Below are 23,847 nucleotides of genomic sequence, written 5' to 3' on the forward strand. Positions count from 1 at the left end.
AGCGCAAACGCATAAAAAATATCCGTGAACTGAAAACGAAAACATACGCGCTTGTTGTAAATTAAATTATTTTATCTTTACGCCATCTTGTGGTCAAGATATGGAATGACCGGGAGACAAACTCTTGGGATGAACCTGATACTCTATCTGCAAATCACACTGATCTTTAAAAAGTGATTTATAGTCAAACCATGTAATCCTTATTGTGCTCCAATCCTGTGAAATATGATATAAACTGGGCACACTGCTTTTCAAAACAAACGTGCTTCCTGCTCCACATGCAGAGCACCTGTTGCTGGATAGGCGACACTTGGGGAAAATGCCTGGAGTTCAAAACTTGGGGCATATCAGGTCAAATTTCTGGGTTAATATCAATAGTTAGGATGAACGGAGCACAATTAATCTATTTGAACTCAGAAAACAAAGCTATCCGGCTTCCCCACATTAAAATATCATTAATACTGATGCTGATATAGACATTTATCAACTTTACTTCAACAATGTTGTTAAAAAAACGTGAAAATATTCGAAAAAAATATCTACAAATACATTTAATCCTTTTGTGGTGTGCTTAATTACTTATTTCTAAGTTATGCTTGGAAAAAAGCTGTATCAAATATTGTCCAGAAGATGGCGACTGTGTCATTTTTGATGCCCAAGACCCTAAACAGAATCAGAATCAGTTTTATTGCCCAAGTGTGTGCACATAGAAAGATTCTGACTCCAATTGTTGCTCTCAGTGTAATTACTCAGGACGAGCTAAGAACAAGGACAATGAAACCTGTCAAAACCTCCCAAATGACTCCATATGGACTCTGATTTAAATAAGAATCCGTGTGTGTTGCGTGAGTGAGGGCATGTTTGGGAAAACCAGTCTGAGTCAGAATGGGAGCAGGAGGGCTTGGTAGGCGTCAGTGCAGTGAAGTGTGGAGCTCCTTTGAGCCATAAGTCCAGTTCAGCCTGCAGGACTGAGCTGTCAGGTAGATCAGGTGGTGAAAGGATGGAGGGATAACACAGGATGACAGACTGAGAGGAGCAGGAGCCCCCCCGCCCCCAAAAAAGCTCCCTTCATAGTTTCAGAAAAAACAAGAGGTTGGTCTTAAGTCTTAATCACATGTCGGGACCTGTAATCTGACAGTGTTACATGATAATGACAGACCAAACTAGAATAACTAAACTATTCAGACATTCAAGTGTGATTTGGGGATGATGCCATTTTGAGGATATTCATTTACAATCCAGAGCCGCAGTCTAAGTGTGCCCGGCTGAGATGAAGGGGCCCTCTTCCTGCAGTGGCTTCCTTGTGACGACTGATCTTGTTTTTTCCTTTTTTTTTCTCACAAGCAACCCAGGATTCCCTCGCTGGGTGACTCATCCCTTGCAGTGGCTTTAGATAATATGAGGTAATAGCATGTCTTGTTAAATGCCATACGAGGACTTCTGCCTGAGTAAACAGCACACCAGAGCATCTGTGCAGCTTGACCTTGCTTATTTGTCAATGGGGAAACAACAGCTTTTATTTATTTGTCGGTTCAAGGCTCACAAGACACCAAATGTGTTAACAGTCAAAAAGTCAAATGGATAACATGCAGAAACAAAGACTGTGAATTGATTTTGTCCCGTTTAAGTGAAATAGTCAGAAACACCAATGAAGTGGAAAGTCTCATTTACGCGATCTTCTATGCTCAGGAGACAATAAGAAGAATTTACAATGACTGAATGCTGGGGAATCAGTTCAAAACTAAATAAAATCCCACATTTAAAAATAACAATGCTGTGTCATATCCATGTCTGTTTGCCTGTCAGCAGAGTTTCTGGGCAGGGCCAACATGCAACATGTCCATGTGTGATTAGAGTCGACGTGCTCTAACAGGCAGCAGGGCATGTGATAGAGGCTCCTGTCAGTCTGATGTTCTTCTGCCCATGTGTGCCAATGCAGATTGACAGGATTGTATGTTAGAGAAGGCCAGTGCTATATGGTTTGTTGTTAGGCTTTTGGCCCTCGGGGGCCCCGCACCTCGGCTGAGCAACCGCAGCCTTTTCCCACCAGCTGATTGTTTACTCTTGCCCATCCTGGCTCTGGCAGTGAGAGGACATGTTGGATCTGAGGGAATCTGAACCGTGAACAAAGAATCTATCTAATGGAAATGAAAAGGATTTTGCATCTCCTCTGATGCACTCTATGGCAGAAAATGACTTCAGTGACAGTTATCGAACAACACAATCTGCATTTCCCAGCTTGAGGTGACGCAGCCAAGCCAGACAGTTTGGCTTTGAAGTGACAGTTTCCTGATGCCTCTTGCCCTATCTCTGTGTCATATCCATTTCCCAAAGTAACTCCATTTGATGCACTCCGTCTCCGCTTGCAGACCTGCGTGACCGCTGCTCTCTGAAGATGCAGTTAGCAGCCTTTTTCGAAGTGCTCACTGCTAAAAGCGCTGGATTTGATTACGAAGTCTTTTTATTAGGTTTTTCCTAATGAGTGCAGTTAAGCTGCCGTGATTCTATTCTGCTGTCTTCACCAAACTATATTAACATGGGATTAGGAAGCCAAGATGGCTCAAGGTGCTATTTATAGCTTTCTGTATCAAACTTCAAAAGTTAACTTGGACCGCCTGCTCATTGGTTTGAATGAGATCTTGACCCCCTTTTTTTTTTAATATAATTTTTACTTTTTCTCCAGTTTTGACCCACCTGTTTATCTCCTTAACATTGTTTTATTTATGCTATCTCTATTTTATTTCTTACTTTTATATTATGTCTGTATTTTACTTTGATTTTTGCTTTTGTCTTTTATCGCAAAGTACTTTTACCTTCCGAATTGGACATGGAAAATAAAAAATTGTCGATAAATACATGGAAGAATATAGATAGTCCCTGAAACTAAACATGTTACAGGGTAGCTTTACATTTAGAGGGTTGGCTGCATGGAGAAGCAGCAAATGATCGTGTCTGAAAGCTGCAGAACAGCTACTAAATGGACCGTGTGGTGAGATTACTGCCTGGCTGTAATCACTGTATTTCATGTGTTGTTCACATGGTATCAGAACTGAAGTTGATCCTGAAAACATCAAACATCACAACTTCTTTTTAGAAGCTGGAAAGTAAAATATGTCTAATCTGGTGCATCCACTGTGATAGTGTGATTCATGAGCTACATGTCACATCAGTGTTAGTGACGAATGATAGACAGCAGACATAAATCTCCTATACTGTAATTACTTTGCAGGCCAACCTGTTGCTTCAAAAGAATGAAATCATGGTTCATTGTGAACTCACAATTTTGCTGTGCGAGTGGAGGCTTGGCAGCATGTAGAAGCTGCAAACCACTTCACAGAACATTAATCACAGTTTTTCATATTACTGAAATGGTAACTCAAATTGAAGCAAACTATCTCAGCGAAAAGAGCCTGAAACCTCATGGAAAATCCTTCATTCAGGGCCTCTTGTTAAATGCTGGAAAGTTCAATCAACAATCTGCCACATACTGTGATTGTGTCAATGTGATTTGCAGCAATAAAGTTGATTACAGCTAAATTAGGGACCATTGTGCGCTCTGCCTGTCACATCCTGTTGCTGTTAAATATGAATTAAATGGGATTTTGCCAAAAGTATGTGTAAAGTGAGCGAAGCTGCAGTCCTGTCAGTCTAAGCTGCTGGTGAACCCACTGATCTGCAGTGAAAACGTCAAACCCTTCGACATGCAGCTAAAGCTACAGAGCTACTAAAAAGTGATCAATGCCATCGATCAGCGCACGTGTAAAATCAGCTTTTGGAGTTGCTGAAAGCTGCTGCCTCCACTCGCAGGTATCCCCCAGAGTCCGCAGCAGCTCCACCAACTCCTCCCACTCGGCCTGTCATCATTACAGGAGAAACATCCTCCTCTCTGGTCCTCTGGCTGACTTTTCACAGTCCGATGCCCCGACAGGACTCAGCAGTCATGGCCGGCAGTCTGACCCACCACGGCTCCCCGAGCCCCGGCTACAGCCCCAACAGCGCGGTCCCGGTGCCGGTCATCACGCAGACGGACTCCAGGGACAAGTGGAGCAAAAAGATGGATTTCCTCCTGTCTGTCATTGGCTTTGCGGTGGATCTGGGAAATGTTTGGAGATTTCCCTACATATGTTATCAAAACGGAGGCGGTAAGTGGTTTTGAGATTTTAAAGCTTTGTTTCACAAGTTAGGATTTGTGTAACTTCAAATATTACGTGTGGAGCCACTTGACGAATACTTAGTGAGTCCTCAATCGATTAAATGTCCGTATTTGTGCTCGAAATGGCTTCAACCCATTCAGAAAAAAGGCTGAAGCGACGCATGACAGCAGAAACTGTCCATGGTGCTGAAGTGCGCATCTGTCGCCTCCACGTCAATGAAAAGTCCTCGAAAAAGTTTTACCACTTTTCCTCTGACATAATCCTGTGTCTTTGGTCGCTTTTTATCCATTATGTTTACAATTCAGGAGCTTGACAAATTCCTATCAGGACAAGCGTTTTATTTTATGATAGAAAAATTAATATCTGCTTTTTCAAAAAGATGTGCACAGACTGAAGTCATCCTGTATTTTGGATTTGGGAAAGGATGCGCTTTACTCACATGCCAATCAGCATCTGAGTCAGTCACATTACAGCATCAGACCTGGTTGCAAAGAAAGGTTATTTATTTAACACCTTTCAATAACGAGGCGATTCAAAGTGCTGCAGATACCATAAAAAGGCATTAAGATTTAAAAGAAATGAAGGATTATTAAAATAATTTGTTTAAAAAGCTCAAATAGAAGATTAAAAAAAGGGAATCAACGGAAGATTATTTAGATATTTCATTTTAAACATGAAAGGTAGCCTTAATGAGCTCTCTTCTTGTCCATGGTTTGATCAAAATAAAGCTATTGAAAACGTAATGTAAACGACCAAAGAGAGGTCTCTGTTTCATTCAGATTTCTTTCTTTTTTTTTAAAATCAGATTCATGCCCTCTTAATTCCTCTGATTATGAATGTCACTGTGCATGAGACTGACACTCATCGTGACCTTCATGCGAAAGCCCTCCATAACATGCACCCTCATGCGTCCCCGTGCAGGTGCTTTCCTCATTCCCTACATTTTGATGGCCATCTTTGGTGGGGTGCCGCTCTTTTACATGGAGCTGGCGCTGGGGCAGTTCCACAGAACCGGAGCCATATCCATATGGAAACACATCTGTCCCATTTTCAAAGGTAAGGCCTCACACTGCGCTGCTCAGAAGCAGATGTTCAACACACTGAAACTGAGTTACCATAAGAAATCTGACTCAAAACCAACTCAAGACAATCCTCTGTCTATCCTCCTCTTCTCTTTCAGGTATAGGATACGCCATTTGCATCATCGCTCTGTATGTGTCCTTCTACTACAACACCATCATCGCCTGGGCCCTCTTCTACTTCTACTCCTCTTTCTCCAGCATCTTGCCATGGACAAACTGCGACAATGTGTGGAATACCCCCGACTGCACTAACTATTTTGGCATGGACAACGTCACCTGGACGAATTCCTCCAGGTCTCCGGCAGAGGAATTTTACACGTAAGTGCATGTAAGTGTGAGTAACAGAAACCGCATATATAAATAGTTTTACAGTAATACTCTACACAAACACTGTCAGCTGGTGATAGTAAGGTGATGATTTATGTGTTACAGGAGGAACGTTCTTGAGATCCACAAGTCGTCAGGGCTGAGAAACGTTGGGGGTGTTCGCTGGCAGTTGATGCTCTGCCTTTTCCTCATTTTCACCATCGTGTACTTCAGCCTCTGGAAGGGCGTGAAGACTTCAGGAAAGGTAACTGCAGCTGCTTTACTGCCCTAACAATATAGTAGATTATTTTAATCTCGTATCTATGACCTGTAGGTCCTCCAACTCTTCCTGATCTATCTCCTCCTTCCACACCAGGTGGTCTGGGTGACCGCCACCTTGCCCTACATAGTCCTTTTCATCCTGCTGATTCGAGGCGCCACTCTGCCGGGAGCCTGGAGAGGTGTGGTGTTTTACCTAAAACCCCAGTGGGGGAAGCTGCTGGAGACCAGTGTGAGTTCTACAAAGTTGGTTGGTCAGCTTGTTTGTCAGAAAAGGATGAAATTCCCTCATTCCTTACATGAAAAACATGGTCATCCTCATAGGTTTAATTCAAATGATCTTTATGGGGAGAGAAGACTCAATAATGATGATAATAATAAAAGCTTAAATAGATGAACACACACACACACACACACACACACACACACACACACACACACACACACACACAAATGATATGCTGTATTTCATTGTGTATAATTTGTGCATAAAGGGTCTTTATGTCTGGGCAAGACCAGAGACTGACTAAGATGTGTTTCGCTGCTGTCCTGGCAAGAGTTAGGAGTCTCTGATTCGTGTTTAACTTGCTGGACTGGTGTAATGAAATAACACATGTGGATCTTCCAAACATGAGAGGCAGTAATTTAATAGAGTATATCCTCATTTGCTTCTGCTCACTGCAGTCCCTCGAGGATCTGCCTATATTTCTTCTCGATCTGTGAAGCGTCCTCTTCCTCCTCTCTGGCTCATTGTGGTTGTTTGCTAAACATGTGTGAGTGCTTTGGTTGGCAGGGAATATGGATGAGATGAAATGAGATGCATAAATAAGCCACAGAGCAGGATAATAAGATGCATAATTGGTTTAGATTTTCTGCCCATTAACAAAGGCCTCCCTTTCTGTCTCACTCACCAATATCCAACGCTGCCCTCCTCTTTTTAATGCCGAATGCGTGCTCCTCTTCAGATCTCCCTGCGTCCAGCTGTGCGGCAGCTAGATTTCTATACGACTGACACAACACCTCTCTGCTCGGCCAATTAAATACTGAGGGATCGGAACACAAATATGAAAATGAAAATATGAAGGGTGACATTAAATCACTCAAAGGAAAAAACTGAATTGGTTCTAATCTGTGAAAGAAATACTGTATTTTTATGCCGTTAATTGCCCTTAGAACCTGCAGCATCCCAGAACCTGTACAGTAATGTCTCCTTCTGTCTCTCTTGTGGTCTTTTGTAGGTGTGGGTGGATGCTGCGGCTCAGATCTTCTTCTCGCTGGGGCCCGGGTTCGGGGTGCTCCTGGCTCTCTCCAGCTACAACCCTTTCACAAATAACTGCTATCGGTAAGACACGCTGAGTCATGTGAACCCACATCTGTGGCTTGAACACAGCTTCACAAGTAGAGGCAGAGGGTCCAGATAAAAGGCCAAAACCTTTAAACGTTCTTTGCTCTCTGGATGATGAGAAATCGCAGCTCCTGTTGAATTTAAGGGTTGAGTTTGAAGACTTTAGCGCACAGCATGCGGTCAGCATGAGAGCAGCTGTGGGATTCACTGCCTATGAATTAAACAAGATGGTGTGGTCGAGACGGTGATATTAGAGTGGTGAATGCTGCATGGTGGGTATAAATGCCAAGCTGTACACAGACGAAATTAAACTGTACACTCCCAGTATGATGAATAGTGTGTGTGTGGCTGAGCGGAGCGGAGTGGCATGTGAGGAAACAGTAGTAAACACACAGATCATGAATGAAACTGGATGCTGCCGCGTCTGGACACAGAGCTCAGGCGCATTTCAAGAATGTAATGAGTCAGTGTGAGAGGGATGTTTTTCATTTCTTTCACTTATTACCATTAAATTTCATTCTTTATTACATAAAAAATACATTTCAGTTGTAACATACCTGACTAACTGCCAGTTCTTGCTCAAAACATTGTATTTCTCAATGGAAGAAAAGACAAAGTAATGGCAGTGTTTTTTGGGAGAATGTGCTCCAGTTTTAACACAAACACTTATTCATTGAAAACCATTGCTTCCTGTTTCTGTTGAGCTTTCCTGAAGATTTTCTGTCACATAAAGCATTTTGCTGGCTGACACTTGGTAACTACTCCAACACCGGCTGGATGTTTGGTAAGAGAGTTTGATATCTCGAATGAACACACGACATTCATCCTTTAGTAGAGTATTCCTCATTAGCATTGTCGCAGGATGGTTGCTAGCTAGGAGCATCCTCATGCGTCATGCACAAAGATAATGAGAAAATATAAAGGAGCCCATTAAACGAAGGTCAGAAGGGTCAGGTCAGCTTTCACCTCAGACAGCAGTGCTTTGGAACATGTCCTCTAACAGGGTTCGATTTCTTCCCCAAACAGTGACGCCATCGTGACCAGTTTGGTGAACTGTCTGACCAGCTTTGTGTCGGGGTTCGTCATCTTCACGGTGCTGGGCTACATGGCCGAGATGAGGAAGGTGGAGGTGGAGGATGTGGCCAGAGATAAAGGTCAGCGAAGGAGTTTTAGATGAAGAAGAAAAATCACACACAGACTCTGATCTCTTCTTGTTCATGTTTACATGCTTTCAGGACCGAGTCTGCTCTTCATCACGTACCCAGAAGCCATTGCAAACATGATGGGCTCGACCTTTTTTGCAATCATCTTTTTTGTGATGATGATCACACTGGGACTGGACAGCACGGTACGAACTGTGGACGCCCCGAGTACATGAGGGCCACAGGATCACTTCATGTATCACAGAGAGGGCAGCTAAACAGCATACTTGATTTAAGTCACATTTCAGTATAAATTTTACAAAAATGTACACATAAGCAGCCAAATCTATTGATGAATGATATTCAGGCTGAAATGTGTACAGACTACAGTGTGATACTGTATGTTTTAAGCTTTCTCTGTGTTTCAGTTTGGCGGGCTGGAGGCCATCATCACTGCTGTGTTGGATGAATACCCGGATCATTTCTCTCACAGACGTGAACTTTTTGTCCTGTGCTTGGTAGTTGTCTGCTTTTTGGGCTCTCTAAGCACCCTTACAAATGTAAGTTTTTCACATTTTAAATTAGAGAACAGAAATTCAGCCCCTCGTCAGTTCAAATGATTGTTTTCAGTTGCATTTGCCGTCAGGTTCGGGTGGTCTTGGATGCACTGTGGTGGATTAAACACTGAGATCTGCAGCCTGTTGGAGGAAATGAGTGATGATGGATGGTGTCATTGACAGGGTGGTGCCTATGTGGTGAAGCTGCTGGAGGAATTCGGAGTAGGATGCTCCATTATAGCTGTGGGTTTCCTTGAGGCCATCGCGGTTTCCTGGTTCTACGGTAAACAAGAGATTATTATCAGCTGGCTGCTTCTCAGATTCTTTTATCTGCAATGTCAAATATATCAAATCAAATGTGCTCTTACTGTGATTCATGTTGATTTGGTTGCTTTCAGGCATCAACAGATTTAGCAGTGATGTTCAGGCCATGCTGGGCAAAGCTCCAGGATTGTTCTGGAGGGTGTGCTGGGTCGCCATCAGTCCAGCATTTCTAGCAGTAAGAAAATTCTGCCTTACAATTACAACAGGTGGATCCAAATGTCGACAATGGAAACAACAGACAGAACAAATTTGACATGACAGTAACATGTGATTTTGAGTTTTACAATATGTTAACATGTGGTCCTTTAAAAAGATCAAATAAGCGTCACATATTTAAATCACGCGGAGATCAATCAAGCTGGGTGTAAGATCAAAAGACGAGTGGACCGCGGTCACCTAACAGCTGACCCTCTCTCTGTAGATTTAACCCTCCTTTGTGCTTGAAATGTCTTCCTCCAAACTTTTTCTACCTTCTGCAAAAACGCCTTGGCAAATGTCAATTTCCCTCCTCTTCATACAGTTTAATATCCTTGTCTCTTACTTGCATCCATCTCTCTGGTTGTTTTCCAGTTGACATTTTGCATTATTACACTGGCTTCCTTTATATATTTCTTTCACAATGTATGGACGTGTGACAGATATATTACCCTTTCCCAATATTATGTCTTATGGAAGAATATAAAACTCTCATTATCATATATGGACATTTTAAATATCTTTATATATCCCAACTCTTCTCAGTATATTATAGTGAGCTCCCTGCTCAAAGCGCCGCCCCTCACGCTGTTTGACTATAAGTACCCTGACTGGAGCATCACAGTGGGATACATCATTGGCTTTTCATCCTTCATGTGGATCCCCATCTACATGGTCTACAAGCTGGTGTGGACTCCTGGATCTCTCAAACAGGTCAGTGGATGAAGGGAGGGAGAAAACCTGTGCAAAAGGCTGAAAATGTGAACTTTCTTTGACATGAACCTCGTCTGTCCTCTTCTTCTCCCACGCTCTCGTTTTCCACAGAGGTTGGCGGTGTGTCTCAGACCAGAGAGGACCATACCGGACATCCACGCTGACAGCCTCAACATGGCCACTGTGCCATAGAAAGAAAAACCACCATAACACATGAAAAATACACTCATCCCCCGCTTGTAGTTTTTTTTTATTTAAACCTCAGCTTTAAGTTATTTGTGAGTGAACCTGAACATTATCTGACATCATGACTGTTGAACATGTCGACTCTGTAAAATGGTAAATGCTGCTAAATTTATGATCCCAAGAGGAGCTGAGATAGCAATACTCAAACCTTACTGTGTGGTCTGTGTGCGTTCAGATGGACCCGCGCCACCAGGACAGTATGTAGCCTTCAGATGTTGCGTTCATGTGGTTGTAGGAGCTGTGTTTAAATAACGGTCTGCTTATCCCCTTAATCAGCTGTCTTCATCTCATGAGAACAATATGCCAAGGAAAATTAAAACATGTATTTCTATTATGTAAGATTCAGCAGCACTGCATGGGGCCGTCTTCTCTCGTTAAGTTCTGTATTTTCTGTAGTTTGTGAAAGTTAGATGACATCGGCTCTGCATGCTCAGCTACAGCAACGACGGAAACCGCAGCGTTAACACAGGTTAACACAGGTTTGCACCACTACAAGAATCATGGCAGCAGTGTTCTGCGTGCAATTTCACATACTGAAAAAACTTTATTCAGCGGGCTGTTTATCCATCAGTAGACTAAAAGCTAATGTTTTTCACACCATGTGTTACCAGCTCTGCTGTATTTTAATGGCAGTTTTAACAGATATTATATGTGGATTGTGTAAAGACTTTTTTTTTGTTTCCACTGGGCAGTACATCTCCACGAGGAGAGAGATTAAATGGGACCAAACCTAAATCAGCTTGACTGTAAATTACAGTCCCTCCCTTATTTTGTCAATGCTGTATTTAATATTTATAGAGTAGCTCTGTACTGTAATAAAAGGCTTGTATAGGATTTCATGCCAGCTGCTGGATATATCTGCTAAAAAATGCTGTTTTTCCCTACAAGTGTTTGAAATGGAGATGAGTGAGGAGCTCAGACAAAGACCACATCAGTTCATTTAATGCTTTCAGATAAAATATATGTGTACTATCGTTTAGTATTAGCATTATAGAAAGCAGAGTCTGTGTGCTTTCTGGAGATACACTACAGTATGTACAACTGTAAGTGTGTTGGTTCTTTAAAATCAAAATGAACTTTTTTGTCTTCATCTGATGGCTTCATTTAACTCCAGATAGCCTGTTTTGCCTTAATCTGCCTAAATATTTCACTGTATGTACAAAAATTGTAAAGGTTGTATTGATATTGTGCCTCTCCAATGTTTCACTCTCTAATTTAAGATTTTTTTTTTTTTTGACACACAGCATTATATCGCCTGGGTCTTTAAAAGCACTTTATGCTTTATTTCTATTTAGAGAATAATATGATGAGCAAGGTGATGATTTTCAGTCTGTTTCAACCTGGTTTATGTACTAGTCAGATGTGTATAAATTCATTATTGTATACATTACACATTTGGTCTTTGTGACTCTTTTCATTCCTGCAGGTTAAGCATGAATACGAACCAACAACATCATACAGCGTTTTAGGCAGTTAAATTCCATTATCTATATTAAAGCAGGCCGTGCGTTTGTTTTGTAAGTATGTGGGAGACCACCTCAGAGATATGTTTCTGTAAATCTCCACATGGTGATCCTCATGTCTTTGTAATGGCTGTTGGCTGTTGCTGCTCACCTCTATTAGATATTCTAATTAACAAGCTAATTTGCAATATCCAGAATCCATCAACATACAAGGGAACAGAGCAGCCTCTCCCCTTCAAATACTCCCCAAACCCTCTCTATCTCTCTCTCGCACACACACACACACACACACACACACACACACACACACACACACACACACACACACAAATAATACATGAGTCCCACTTACAGCACCTTTCAGATCTTTACTTATTCAACTGATTTTCATTCCTAAGCCAGGCCCGATCACTTCAAGGACGACAGGTATGAACGTATACGAGAGTAGAAAGTGGTTTGGAACATATGATTCTCCACTGAGCTGCTGGTTGATGGACGCGCAGATCAAAGCCCTTTTGTGTCACTGACTGCTATTGAAGTAGAGAGCAGGCAAGCACAGGAGACACATAAAAGAGACGCTGCTAAATAGACGGTTTCTTCTCTACCTGACACGAAGAGCTTGACAAACAGCATATTAAGGGAAAAAATGACAGCATAGATAGTGTACGTGTATGTTCTGACTGAAACGTTGCCTCCATTAATCCTGACAAAACACAGATGCTAGGGTGGAAATAAAAAACAGAATTTCACAGGACTTTTTAACTTGCAGGAGAACCATGAGTGTGTGATCCTTTGCACACATTTTAGACCCCAGCCTCACATGCACCAGTCGATATATTCTTTACTCACATGCATATGAATGATTAGAGATCACAAATCTAAATTCACATTCACCTGTTTATTATATATTTTCAGCCAATACTTTCTTAGTATGGGTGTATATGAGGGCATTGCAGTGCAGAAATACCAAACTAGGCTGGAGGTAATTTAGTGTTTAGATCACACAGCAGGTCCAACAGGGAGCACTGACAGCTGGATTTGTCAATATTAAAATATGTCTGGCCCAGTACGTATGTCTTGGATCTGCATCAGGATTACAATTGGTACATATTTCATTACTAGATTTAAAAAAAAAAAAAAACAACAAACTAAAACATTGATATTGGTGTAAAAAATCCTGTATCTGTCAGATTATAGTGCAGACACAGTAGAAGATGGAGTCCTAAAGGCCCGAAAATGTGCACAAACTGTGGAAGGAAACAAAATCAGCAGAGAGGACTCTCCGCACAGAGAGGTGGAGGTTGGGGGTGTGCCATGTCATATTATTCACAATAATATTGGTGTCATTTTTAAAATCATAATATTAGATCATATTGTGATAATGCCAATATTCCGACTTTACATAATAACATCATACTGTTGCACACAACGACAAGCGCGGCTGAAAATTACAGTAACATCACTTCACAATCATGATATTCATCATCAAGAATATCATTGTTGCAGAAATACCCAGAAATACTGTGATATTATTTCAGGACCACATCGCCGTCCCTTACTGGAGGTTGAGACTAACACTGTTTCCCATCAACCAACCTGTTAGGAAAAGGGTCATTTATCTGTTGTCTTCACAGCAATATTTCACTTCACCTGTTTGCATTTTAACAGCTGAATCCGGGTTGATGCCCTGATTTTAAGACACGAGCAGTTCTCCCTGCACACAAACCTGTTTCCCCTCGTCTCTATTAAAACTGCAAAATGCACGAAGACCACAGAGCTCAAAATGTTAGCATCAGGCCTGAAAAACCGATCTGCCAGACGGTCTTCAGTGAAGATTACTCCAGTTACTGTGTTAACAAAAGCCTTTGAGTTCAGTTTACTGTGCATTTGTGTCACATGATGTAATGGCATGACACATACACTGTGCTTATGTAATGCTCCCCTACATCTGCTGTCATGAATCAACAGGAACAGATAAGAACAATGGCAGTCACAGAATCATGCTCATAATAAGTTTAGCACCAAAAAGCCTGCACCATAACTGAGTTCATTCAGTTTAAATGCCTTTGGGTGGCCTATTAAAACAGGATCTTTGCATTCATGCTGTGCTGAAATGTTTTCTTATTGTGATGATTTATCCAGGAAGCCTCCAGTTTTAATTTCAGGCTGCCGTGAGTGACATTTCCTAACGCTCATTAAGCTTCTCTGGCATATAATTAAGAGCACTAAGTGTTTGTAATGGTGGCTACACTTAAGTTCTATAGAGGATGGAGGTAAAGGCCATATACATCAGTCATGCAGACTAATTATATAAGGACATAACCCCAAGGAGCTTGACCTTTATATCTATTCTTCATTGCTCTTTGACATTTCAGAAATGGGAAATGTGATGGGGGCCTCACACTTGTTTGATGGTTCCCAGTAAGAGAAGCGATTTTATGCACTTTGATTTTACACAGTCCGCAAACACCTGAAAGTTTCAGAGCCCTGCTGCAGTCCAGGCTGCAGAGAGACCCTCACAATTACACCAACAGCAGCAGTATACTCATCAAGCTGCTAGAGACGAAATAATCAATCAATTATTGATGGTCCACAAAATAACTTGCAGAAATTTTTGATAATCAATTACTTACAAATGTCATTTCTTAAGCGAAATAAATTAACTGTTTCAACAATCTGAAATATGAATATTCCTGTTTTCTCAGTCCTCTTTAATAGTAAACTGGATATCTTTGAGTTTTTTAACTGTAATTTTGACTGTGATGAGCTTTTTCTCAATTTCCTGACATTAAGATTAAGATTAATTGATAAATCATTTGGTTGATAAAATGTCAAAACAGTCCCAAACCTCCAAATTTAATACTATAAATATAATAATAGGCTTAGAAAACCAACAGAAATTCACATTTGAGTTGTCAGAACTAGTAAATGTTTGACACTTTTGGCTTGCAAAACATTTCATGTTACATATTTTACACACATTTTTCTTGGAAATAATCATACAATTTGGTAGTAATTAATTATAGCATAAATATAGAGTTGGAAGATGACTAATTGACTAATTCCCATTAACTCATACTTTAACACAGGGAGTCAGCTTTCAGTCCACATGAATAAACATTCACTTGAATTTACTTCAAGCACCAAGGTACACAGTTCCTTCCTGGAAATAATCAACCTGTAAGTGACAGTGTTTCCAAAGATGACGTGATGACTGATTCCTTATCAAAGTAGCTGTCAATTGACAAATCGATCAATCAGCCAGTCGTTTCAGCTCCAAGAGTCAATAAAATAATACAACGGGCTTAGGACCCAGATCCTACAGCGGAAGAAGAAGCGCCTCACTCTCATCATCATCATCATCATCATCATCCTCCAGCCTCCATCGCTATGATGCTGCGCCTCATCCCACAAGCGCTAATAATGTGTTTTAGCATGTTAGTAAACGGACAACTCGAGGACTCCAGACTGACGGAGAGAGCTTATGTGGTCTTACAGAAGCAGAATCTAGGTGAGACCTGATGTTGGAGACTGTAGGGCCAATCAGTGCAGGGAGGGATGCTGACAGTCAGGCTCCTCCGGGGCACTTATGGGTCCAAAATGGTCTTTTTGTCTTTATCCTAGAGGGACAGCTACTTGCTAATTAAACAGGAGAATCAAAGCCAACAAAAGAGGTTAATCCACCTTGCTAGGCAGCCTGTTTGTCTGTTGTTGTTGGCTGAGATCGGCAGTTACAGCTCGTGTTTTTGTCCTCACAGTCACGTTGGGCAGCGTCCTCGCAGTCCTGCTGCTGCTGATGATCATCATGGCTGTGTGTGTCTACAAACCGCTGCCTCGTCGGTGAAACTGTCCCGAAATCCAGGAGGAGGGAAGGACCGGGAGACAAGGCTGCTGTCCGCCCTGCACCGAGCAGCTCAGCCCCGGTCTCACAGCCGCCTCCTGCCAGACCGAGCTGAGGGAAAACACACACTGCCACCATACAATAGCTGCATAAAACAAGACTGCACAATTATTTATTCACTTGGATTTATTATTAGGCTTTTATTTAATTTCAAACGACTTCTGTAAACGGAGGGATATAAAATATTTGCCTGTTACTCCCAATAATGTTGGCTATTACATATATTACATACCTTTTATTGGATTTTTGTTTTTTCGTTGGACTTCACTTCTAAAAGAAACGCAGTAATGAGGTGTATTTTGTTTGTCTTATTCACCCTTTTGAAGGGAAATGTGGTCACTAAGTCTGGAGGCCTGCAATCACTGAATACATCTGAGTGGGACTACAGAGTGAGAGTTGTCATTGCTTAAATCTACATCATTTAAACCAGTTTTTCCTTAAATTTTGTGGAAATCAGCTCTTTTTTTTTCAGACACAAACTGCCAGCCTGTTTTCTTTTCTTTTTCTTTTTTGATTATGTGACAGAACTTTACAGGAAATGTTGTGTACAGGTTTGCTTTTGAGGCTTATGGCTTTTTAAAAAGGAAATTTGTTAATAAACGTGCATTAAATATACAGCGGTGGGATTATGATGTGAGAGCTGTCGTTGCTTTAATCTGCAGTTTAAATAATGTTAATGAAGGCTCCTGTTCAGATGAAATCAAGTGATACCAAGAAATGACTGAATATCTGCTCAGTTTCCCGAAATAAAACTGTTGGTCTACATCATTTTGTTCTGCGATTGATTAGTCAGATGAACGTGGAAGATTTGCTGCATCACTGGGTACTTCAGGTTGTCTCCTTTGTCATCAGCTGTGTTTTTGTGAAAAAAGCACACGAACAAAGCCACGTTTAATCCTCATGGAAATAAAGTGCTTTTATTTAAGAAACAATGCTTTGAAACTGACACATTTTCTTAAAATTTTAACATATTAAAAAAAAAAAACCTTTGCAGCCGGAACGGTGCATTACAAACAGCTGCATTAAATTAACCAAAGCTAGTCTTTGTTTAAAGTCGACTGTTCAGTCAGTTTGGAAACTTGATCGTTATAATTAGTAGTTTTTCAGCCGAAGCCCCTGAAAGTCAGACGCGGCGACACAGAGGGACCTTTCGTAAGTGGTTGGTTGTCAGTGAAATCAACTATAGTGGTTAATGCATGTAACTCAGCATCACCCTAGTACAACTGAAACCTCTTTATCCTGTTTTTAAGATACAAAATGTCTAAAAATCTGCTCAAAAGTTTAGTCGGAGTGGCACTGCATTAATTTGTCACCACCTCTTGCCCAGACAAAGCGCTGTCAGAGCTTGGCACATGCTGAAGAAACTAATCCTACATATGGCGGGCATGCTTGATCTTTGAGTCTGTGCTGTCTTTTCTCCTGCTCAGAGGTCTCGAGTTGTTCATGGCTACAAAAGGTGAACAGACTGCCTTGAGGAATCTGAATAATCTCTGCAGCACTGCTTGCATGACGGCTGTGAATCCACAGACAGACTGGTCTTCGCTATTGCGTTTTGAAATGAGCTGATAATGCTTGAAGTTTCTCAGTAACATTTTAGAAAAATGTCCTTTCCTCAATGAAATCTGACAAAATGTTCAATTAAAAAGGAAGAAATCCCAGGCAGGAAAGTTAACCCCCATCCTCGTTGCAGCAAAGATTACGTTACCATGCAGCTGATTTAAAGTTTCTCTCACAGCAACATGCTTTTGTTTACCCATCTGCAGAGTCTACGTTCACTAAGTACAAGAAAAGCTTTTACTTATGAACTTTTGACACGTTGAACTCAACTCGCTCAGTTAATATCGATATGGCATAGAGTGATATGCATTAATGATACAATTTCGCACCAAAGAAACATTTGTCAGGCTACAATTTCCGATAGTTTTACAACTGGTTTACAAACTAATTCCAAAGTGAAAATGTGTAAAATTGGAACCCTGAGATTTCCATTATTCAGTGAGCCCACGGTCCTCAACAAAGTGACTCTGTCGGAAGACTTCATAGTGAAAACACTCAAATCTGTCCCTTCAGGGCCACAGTATGTGTAGTTTTCTGTTGTACTCGGCTGCTTTCTTTCCAGCTTTCTAAAAATCAGGGACTGAGGTTATAATACTAATACTACTTCTACTACTACTAATAATACTAATAATAGAAACCTACAGTGTTCTGGACCATAAATGTCACATTTGAGTGCCAGCACTATATGAAGTCACCTCAAGTAGTCAAACATTTTTATTCGTAGAACCTTAATTACACTTATTGGACCCCACTCCGGACAACAGCATGATCAACACATGTGGGCTGCTGCAGTGACTCTGATTTGGAAATGAAAAGAAATAAATAGAAAGAAGAACCGACCCGAAAATGATCTGAAAGAGTCTAAGCTTGACGATGGAGACACACTATGCTGAGATAGAAATATATATAAAGGAGTATGCTCTTACCAAAAATACCTTTTGGAAAATATTGGATACTGAGAGTCTGATATTGCCTGCGCAAGAATGATCTGTTACAGAAAGAAATCTGCGGTTGCATAGATGACTACAGTGGTTAGGAAGGAAAATTGAGGTGTGGTGGTTGCTTCTGGATCTGGAAAAGTCGTATTATTATTATTATTCCCTCTTATTCCTTTTTACTTCTCAGTGAGCGATAGCTGCAATATCCTCTCCAGCTCCTCTTCCTCCTGCTTCCTCATTTTCTCCTCTTCTGCTTGAGCTTGTGCGGAGAGCTCCATGGCCAGGCGGAGGTCTGTGTCGGGGCTAGAGGCAGAAAGAGAGCTGACGAGGCTGGGGGTGTCTCCGTACTCCACTAGCACCCCCTCTGGGATACTCCTAGAATGACATGGACAGAGGACAGTGAGAATCAGCTCTTTTCCGTGGCTTTAAGTCAGTATGTTTATTTTGAACGGGGGCGATCCTGACCGAACTAGCTTTTACTGACACATACAAGAGGTGAACAGATACACAGCGTCATCTAAATCCCTGCAGGACACGCAAGCCTCAAGGAGTGTTCCTGTCACCACATATGATTATGTCATTTCTATGCCACCAACCTTAACCTGTGTTCCTACCTGTCACTCTGGCTACTGGGCATTACGTCAGTGACTTCCCCATCAGTATCATACCAAATCCCCTCCTAGAATGACACAAACATCAGCACAAAATCAAGGTGAGCAATGGAAAAATGCAGAGAGCAGATTTGTGTGCGGTGAGGTGACTCAGTGATGGTGGCTCTGACCGGGCTCGGGCCTCTGCGTGACTCCAGGAGACTCTGGTGGATGGCGTACTGCAAAAGCTCCTCGTCGTTGTTGGACACGGGTGCGTGTCGGCTGCCTCCTCGACGGTGGTAACTGACAGGCACCTCAAACACTGAAGGACACACTTGAAACGGAGGCAGTGCTGGACGGATGAAAAGCAGAAGCGGACCAGGAATCACAGATGTGTAACTTTCCGAACACAGCGTCAGATTTAGAGGTTAGACTGGCTGCGTTCCTACCTGCAGACTCTTCATCTTCTCCTGAGGATGTTGGCGTGGCTGCTGGCGTTGTGTTCGCCTCCTCTTCAGTACTGCATTTGTTGACATTACCAAATGTAATCCTGGCATTCAGCACATGAAACAGGGGAATCTCTGCAAGAGAGGAAAATATAACCGATCAGATGTAAAAACAGACTTCAGGATGTAACACTTGAAAAGAATGTTGCGTACCTATTTTAACAGGAAATCCAGGAGGAAAGTTCAGGGTCACAAAGTCTCGTAGGCGCGCAAAATGGGAACTGGTCCGAGCCATGAGGTCAATAATGGGGGTCACCTGCTCCACCAGGGACAGAGGATGCTCCTCGCTCATCCACAGTGTGCCTTTGAACCTGCGTGAGACGAGATTGGAGAATGCAATTTCTTGATATAGGTGACGCCCAGCTATGAGGGATAAAGTTTGAGGTTATTATAGCCATAAAGCTGCATTTCTCACTTCTGCGTTCGAATGCTCAGTTCAATGGGCCGGCCGATGTCTCTGTCTTTCAGGTCAAAGTCAGGATCAAAATATTCCTCTGGAGTGATGGCAGTAGGATTGGTGGCAGTTGCATACTCTAGAGTCAGATCCTGTAAATTTGAGCACTTATATGAAATCAGCTGCCAAGTGGGAAACAAACACATCGTTTTAATTCGATTGCTGAACACACGTCTTACCCCCTGTGCACTTATGTGCTGCTCCACAGTCCCCAGCAGAGACTCCAAGATGTTCCTTTCACCTTTGAACAACAAAAGTCAGCTTCAGTACAATACACACATACACCGAAGGACAGAAACGTAACACATAAAGAAGATTTTCCACCTACTTTTTATCCTGGCTTTCTCCTCGTCTGTAAGATGCTCTGTCCTTGTCCTGATTACCACATTTACATTGTTCACACTGAAAACCTGCCAAAACAATCAGAGTCAAACTTCATAAATGGGCTTCACAGTTTTAAGAATGACTACACTTCAGTTATGATGGAAAGAAAATATGGAACTTCTGTGAACCTTTGCTTCAAATCCGTTGACCATTTCAGTTTTGTCACTTCTCCAGCCCCAAATCCCAGACTTGGTCCTGCAAAAACAGAAGCATCATTACAGGCAATATCCACCATCACAGACTTCAGTTCAGAATACCTTCCACAACATATGTTAAGTTATCCATCTGAGCCACTGTACAGAACACCGAGGCTGAACCTGGATGGAGTGCAGCCATCACTACTTTTATTAGTTAAACGAGTGTTTGACAAGTGTCCACTGTAAGACAGGCCCTCCGTCCAAGACAAACATAATCACAGTTTCTGCCAAGTAAAATCGTCAACTGTGTTTGAGGAAATTATCCCCATGAAGATTAACAAGATGATATAAAGGCAAAATCACCTCATGCTATTGACTAACATGCCAAATTAAATTTGCTCACATTATCACTATCTATTTTAACTCCAGGTTATTCATTTGCAGGGTTGCACAACATGTGTACTGACGGTAAGACAACCTTTGGATGAATAAGTCAGTGTAAATATTGCATTTCAGACAATTAGATGCTTGGATGATACTGTAAATATTATCCAGACGGTGGTGGAGAATGATGATAAATAAGCCGAATGGAATCACTGTTTACACAGTAACCTCACTCAGTGACTAATGACACCAAAGCAAGTGTGAAAATCACTGAGATGCCAGCTGTCATGAAATACTGTCATAGTGGAGTTTGTTCTTGGCTGGTTAAAGTGAGTTAGATCTATGAATGCTGTGAGAAAAAGGACAGCTCTTGCCTCTCAAAAGCAATATCCTTGGTGTCCAAGTAGGTGTTGACAATCGGAGTAGTCAGCCTCTTTGCTACTTCCTGCTCAGCTGGCTGCATCGACTCTAGTGTGACATCCTCCATTTCTTGGGATATGTTGAAGCGTTCAGTGTCCACTACTTCATCGTCATGGTTCACCTCCATCAACTCTGCGCATGAATCTGCCAAAATACAGTCAGGGATACACTTAAGTCACCTTAGAGAAAAATTACAAATCACAGAGCGAACTCAGAAAACTTTTTAGTGTGTAAGCAAGTTAAAACACACACCATCTCCTCTGAAGATGTAGCTTCTGCGCCCTCTGATCCAGGTCATGTTTTCAAAGCCGAGAAGAGTGGCGTCCACTCGCAGGCTGGCGCCACTTTTCCAGATGCGACAAACATCACTCGGACAAACCCGGGACAGAAGAGGGACTGTGAAGCAACGGCACATGAATGTCACACAACAGAAAGAAATGTATCGGCAGATGACAAACAATGTGGCTCATTACTGAACCAAAACAAATGCTTCAGCTAACAAGAGGCAGGTATGTAGTCTTTCCTGTATGACCTGCTGAAAACCTCTTGGCCAGTGAAGATGGTGTATGTTGTGGGGGCACAGCACAGGAGAGCATTTGTAAGCAACCTCTTCTGTTGCATACTGAATTGTTGATAAGCAGCCTTTGTTAAATGAACAGGTCAGCATGCGCACACAGTCTACTTTACTTTAATGAAACATATCCACACATGAAAAAGGCCTTACTCCAGCTGGTGAATTCCCACTTCATTTCCATATAGAAGTCTGGAGACTGTGGATGAGAAGATAGACAGAGCAATTATTTCCTTTGCCACTAAATATTTCCAAGCACAGGTGCAGATGGACAACAAGACAATGAGGGAAACTATATAAAGCAAAACCTCTCGGATCTTTGACAGCAGCTCAGGCACTCCTCCCAGAGCAGTGGAGGCTTTGAGGTAGTCTCTGCGTTGAAGCACTAACTGAACCATCTCTGGATCTCCGGTGCTGACTGCCTCCTGCAGCACTACACAGAGGCAGACAAGGATCAACAAACCACTAAACCTTTTAAAGGTAACAGCATCTGTTCCCCAGGAGTAGCAACTATCCATTAAAAAACCTCAACAATGACGGTAATAACCCAGGAAACTGTTTTACTGCAGGCAGAGGAGTGGAGACGTGTTTTTCCAAGAAACCCCATTAACAGCAGATCACTTGGAGGATAATGTGAGAAGGGCTCTAAGTGATCGCAACCCGCAAATCATCAGAAAGCACAACTGCAAAGGAAACATTCATGGGATCATAGCAGTCTTTGTCTGTTAGGTAGCCAGTTTTTTAGCGAACCTGTCCAATTCTTGGCGTTTTCTTTAGTCACTTCAGCCCCGTGTCTGAGAAGGACTCTCACTGACTCCAGGTGCCCGAGCGACACAGCCAGGTGCAGAGGTGTCCGACCTCTGGGATCCACAGCCTCGATGTCATTCTGACAGAATCAGGAAGACACCAACACACGTTAACAATGTGCCTTTATTTGTTTAGGAAAAACTAGGCACCTGCTTAGACTAAATACTTCTGTATCAACATGACAACCTGTTACACGAACAAAAGAACATGGGCTTGTAATGCTGCTTCACTTTCAACTGAGGGCCTTCAGAGTATAACTCACAGTCATAGTTCTACACCTTTCACTTTACGTCATCACACATAATGATATAGGACCACAGCTCTCAGCACACTGACAAGACCGAGCATCATGTCTGGTCCTCAAATGACTCATGCTACTGAGGTAAATGTGTTATTGATCAGCCATGCTGGGTGGTATCAGTCATAGCGACCGGATCATTGTAAATATACTGCGACAATACACGGTATTTGACTGTGATCAGTTACTGTGAGATTAGAGATGCTTTTGAAAATTTTGTTATACTTGTTCATAATTTGTTCGTTTGCTGCATGTTTGACAGGAATGACACGGTAGAGATGACAGGACATAATAACCACCGTAATGTAAAGTATTGAGCATACTAACAGCACAATTCACATGCCTGTCTTTAAAGTGTCAGAAACGCAAAACACCACAAACTTCTTCATTTATTTGGTAAAGCAGCTCTTATGTTACCAAATCTCGTCCGATTACATGATGAGTTCAAGTAATCCAGTGAACTGGGTTAGTATTTTAAATTGACATCTGAAAACATGCAATCAATCTATTCTGGAATACATTTTCGTAAAGTTAACTTCCGAACCTGTTGATCGGTGAATAGCTGCGTCCTCGCAGACATTTCAAACGTTATCTTTGTGTGACACTACGGAGCATCTGTCAACACGACTGGCCTACTTTCACTGGATAGCTCCGGAGATTTAACATCATACTCCTGGCTTCATCTAGCTAGCAAGCATCGGTGTGAAGCCATGGGTTAGTGACCTGTTCGGTGTTTTACCAACCTGTGGCAACGTTATTTGTTCATCCAGTCTCCGGTAATCGTTCTCCCACACTGCGGAATGCAGAGGAAACTTCTCTCGGATGTCTTCGCTAACGTTAGCCGTGGACATCTTCCTCTTTATGGAGCCGCTCAGTGCAACGTTAGCCAGCTTCTAATAATTACAGCCATGGGAAAACTGCAGTACCTTCACGCTACTTGTGCCAAAAATGTACGATACATATGATCCATACCCTTAATATTTGACAACAACAACGTCGAAATATCGAAACCGGTGTCCAACTTTTCCCCAAGCCTTCCCCTAAATAAAACTTTTGAACAAGGAAGTGCCAGGAGAATAGTGTCCAATAATGA

General features: G+C 41.9%; 2 protein-coding genes across 2 annotated transcripts; one reads left to right on the top strand and one right to left on the bottom strand.

Annotated features, from left to right (window-relative positions):
- Positions 1 to 3,940: 3,940 nt before the first annotated feature.
- On the top strand, positions 3,941 to 10,420 carry slc6a4b (solute carrier family 6 member 4b). The gene is made up of 13 exons (XM_076730344.1): positions 3,941 to 4,142; positions 5,076 to 5,210; positions 5,335 to 5,554; positions 5,669 to 5,807; positions 5,919 to 6,053; positions 7,060 to 7,163; positions 8,193 to 8,320; positions 8,402 to 8,514; positions 8,737 to 8,868; positions 9,049 to 9,148; positions 9,264 to 9,364; positions 9,931 to 10,098; positions 10,210 to 10,420. Exons 1-13 carry the CDS (start codon positions 3,941 to 3,943, stop codon positions 10,288 to 10,290), a joined length of 1,758 nt encoding a protein of 585 aa, XP_076586459.1. The 3' UTR covers positions 10,291 to 10,420.
- A 6,180-nt stretch (positions 10,421 to 16,600) lies between these two features.
- ankrd13a (ankyrin repeat domain 13A) lies at positions 16,601 to 23,813 on the bottom strand. The gene is made up of 15 exons (XM_076730343.1): positions 23,498 to 23,813; positions 22,400 to 22,535; positions 21,958 to 22,082; positions 21,803 to 21,848; positions 21,331 to 21,474; positions 21,033 to 21,222; positions 20,266 to 20,332; positions 20,082 to 20,163; positions 19,933 to 19,994; positions 19,715 to 19,845; positions 19,453 to 19,610; positions 19,243 to 19,374; positions 18,985 to 19,145; positions 18,818 to 18,882; positions 16,601 to 18,578 (listed from the first exon to the last, which is right to left on the bottom strand). Exons 1-15 carry the CDS (start codon positions 23,603 to 23,605, stop codon positions 18,380 to 18,382), a joined length of 1,806 nt encoding a protein of 601 aa, XP_076586458.1. The 5' UTR covers positions 23,606 to 23,813; the 3' UTR covers positions 16,601 to 18,379.
- Between the last annotated feature and the right edge of the window lie 34 nt (positions 23,814 to 23,847).

This window comes from Chaetodon auriga, chromosome 5 (assembly GCF_051107435.1).
Source record: "Chaetodon auriga isolate fChaAug3 chromosome 5, fChaAug3.hap1, whole genome shotgun sequence".
Taxonomy (NCBI): Eukaryota; Metazoa; Chordata; class Actinopteri; order Chaetodontiformes; family Chaetodontidae; genus Chaetodon; species Chaetodon auriga.

Coding starts and splice junctions, on each gene's coding strand:
- slc6a4b (XM_076730344.1), top strand. CDS start 3,941: ATGGCCGGCAGTCTGACCCACCACGGCTCCCCGAGCCCCGGCTACAGC. Junction 4,143..5,075: donor ATGTTATCAAAACGGAGGCG/GTAAGTGGTTTT, acceptor GTCCCCGTGCAG/GTGCTTTCCTCATTCCCTAC. Junction 9,365..9,930: donor TCAGTCCAGCATTTCTAGCA/GTAAGAAAATTC, acceptor AACTCTTCTCAG/TATATTATAGTGAGCTCCCT.
- ankrd13a (XM_076730343.1), bottom strand. CDS start 23,605: ATGTCCACGGCTAACGTTAGCGAAGACATCCGAGAGAAGTTTCCTCTG. Junction 20,164..20,265: donor TCAACGGATTTGAAGCAAAG/GTTCACAGAAGT, acceptor TTGTTTTGGCAG/GTTTTCAGTGTGAACAATGT. Junction 19,995..20,081: donor GGAGAAAGCCAGGATAAAAA/GTAGGTGGAAAA, acceptor TGTTGTTCAAAG/GTGAAAGGAACATCTTGGAG.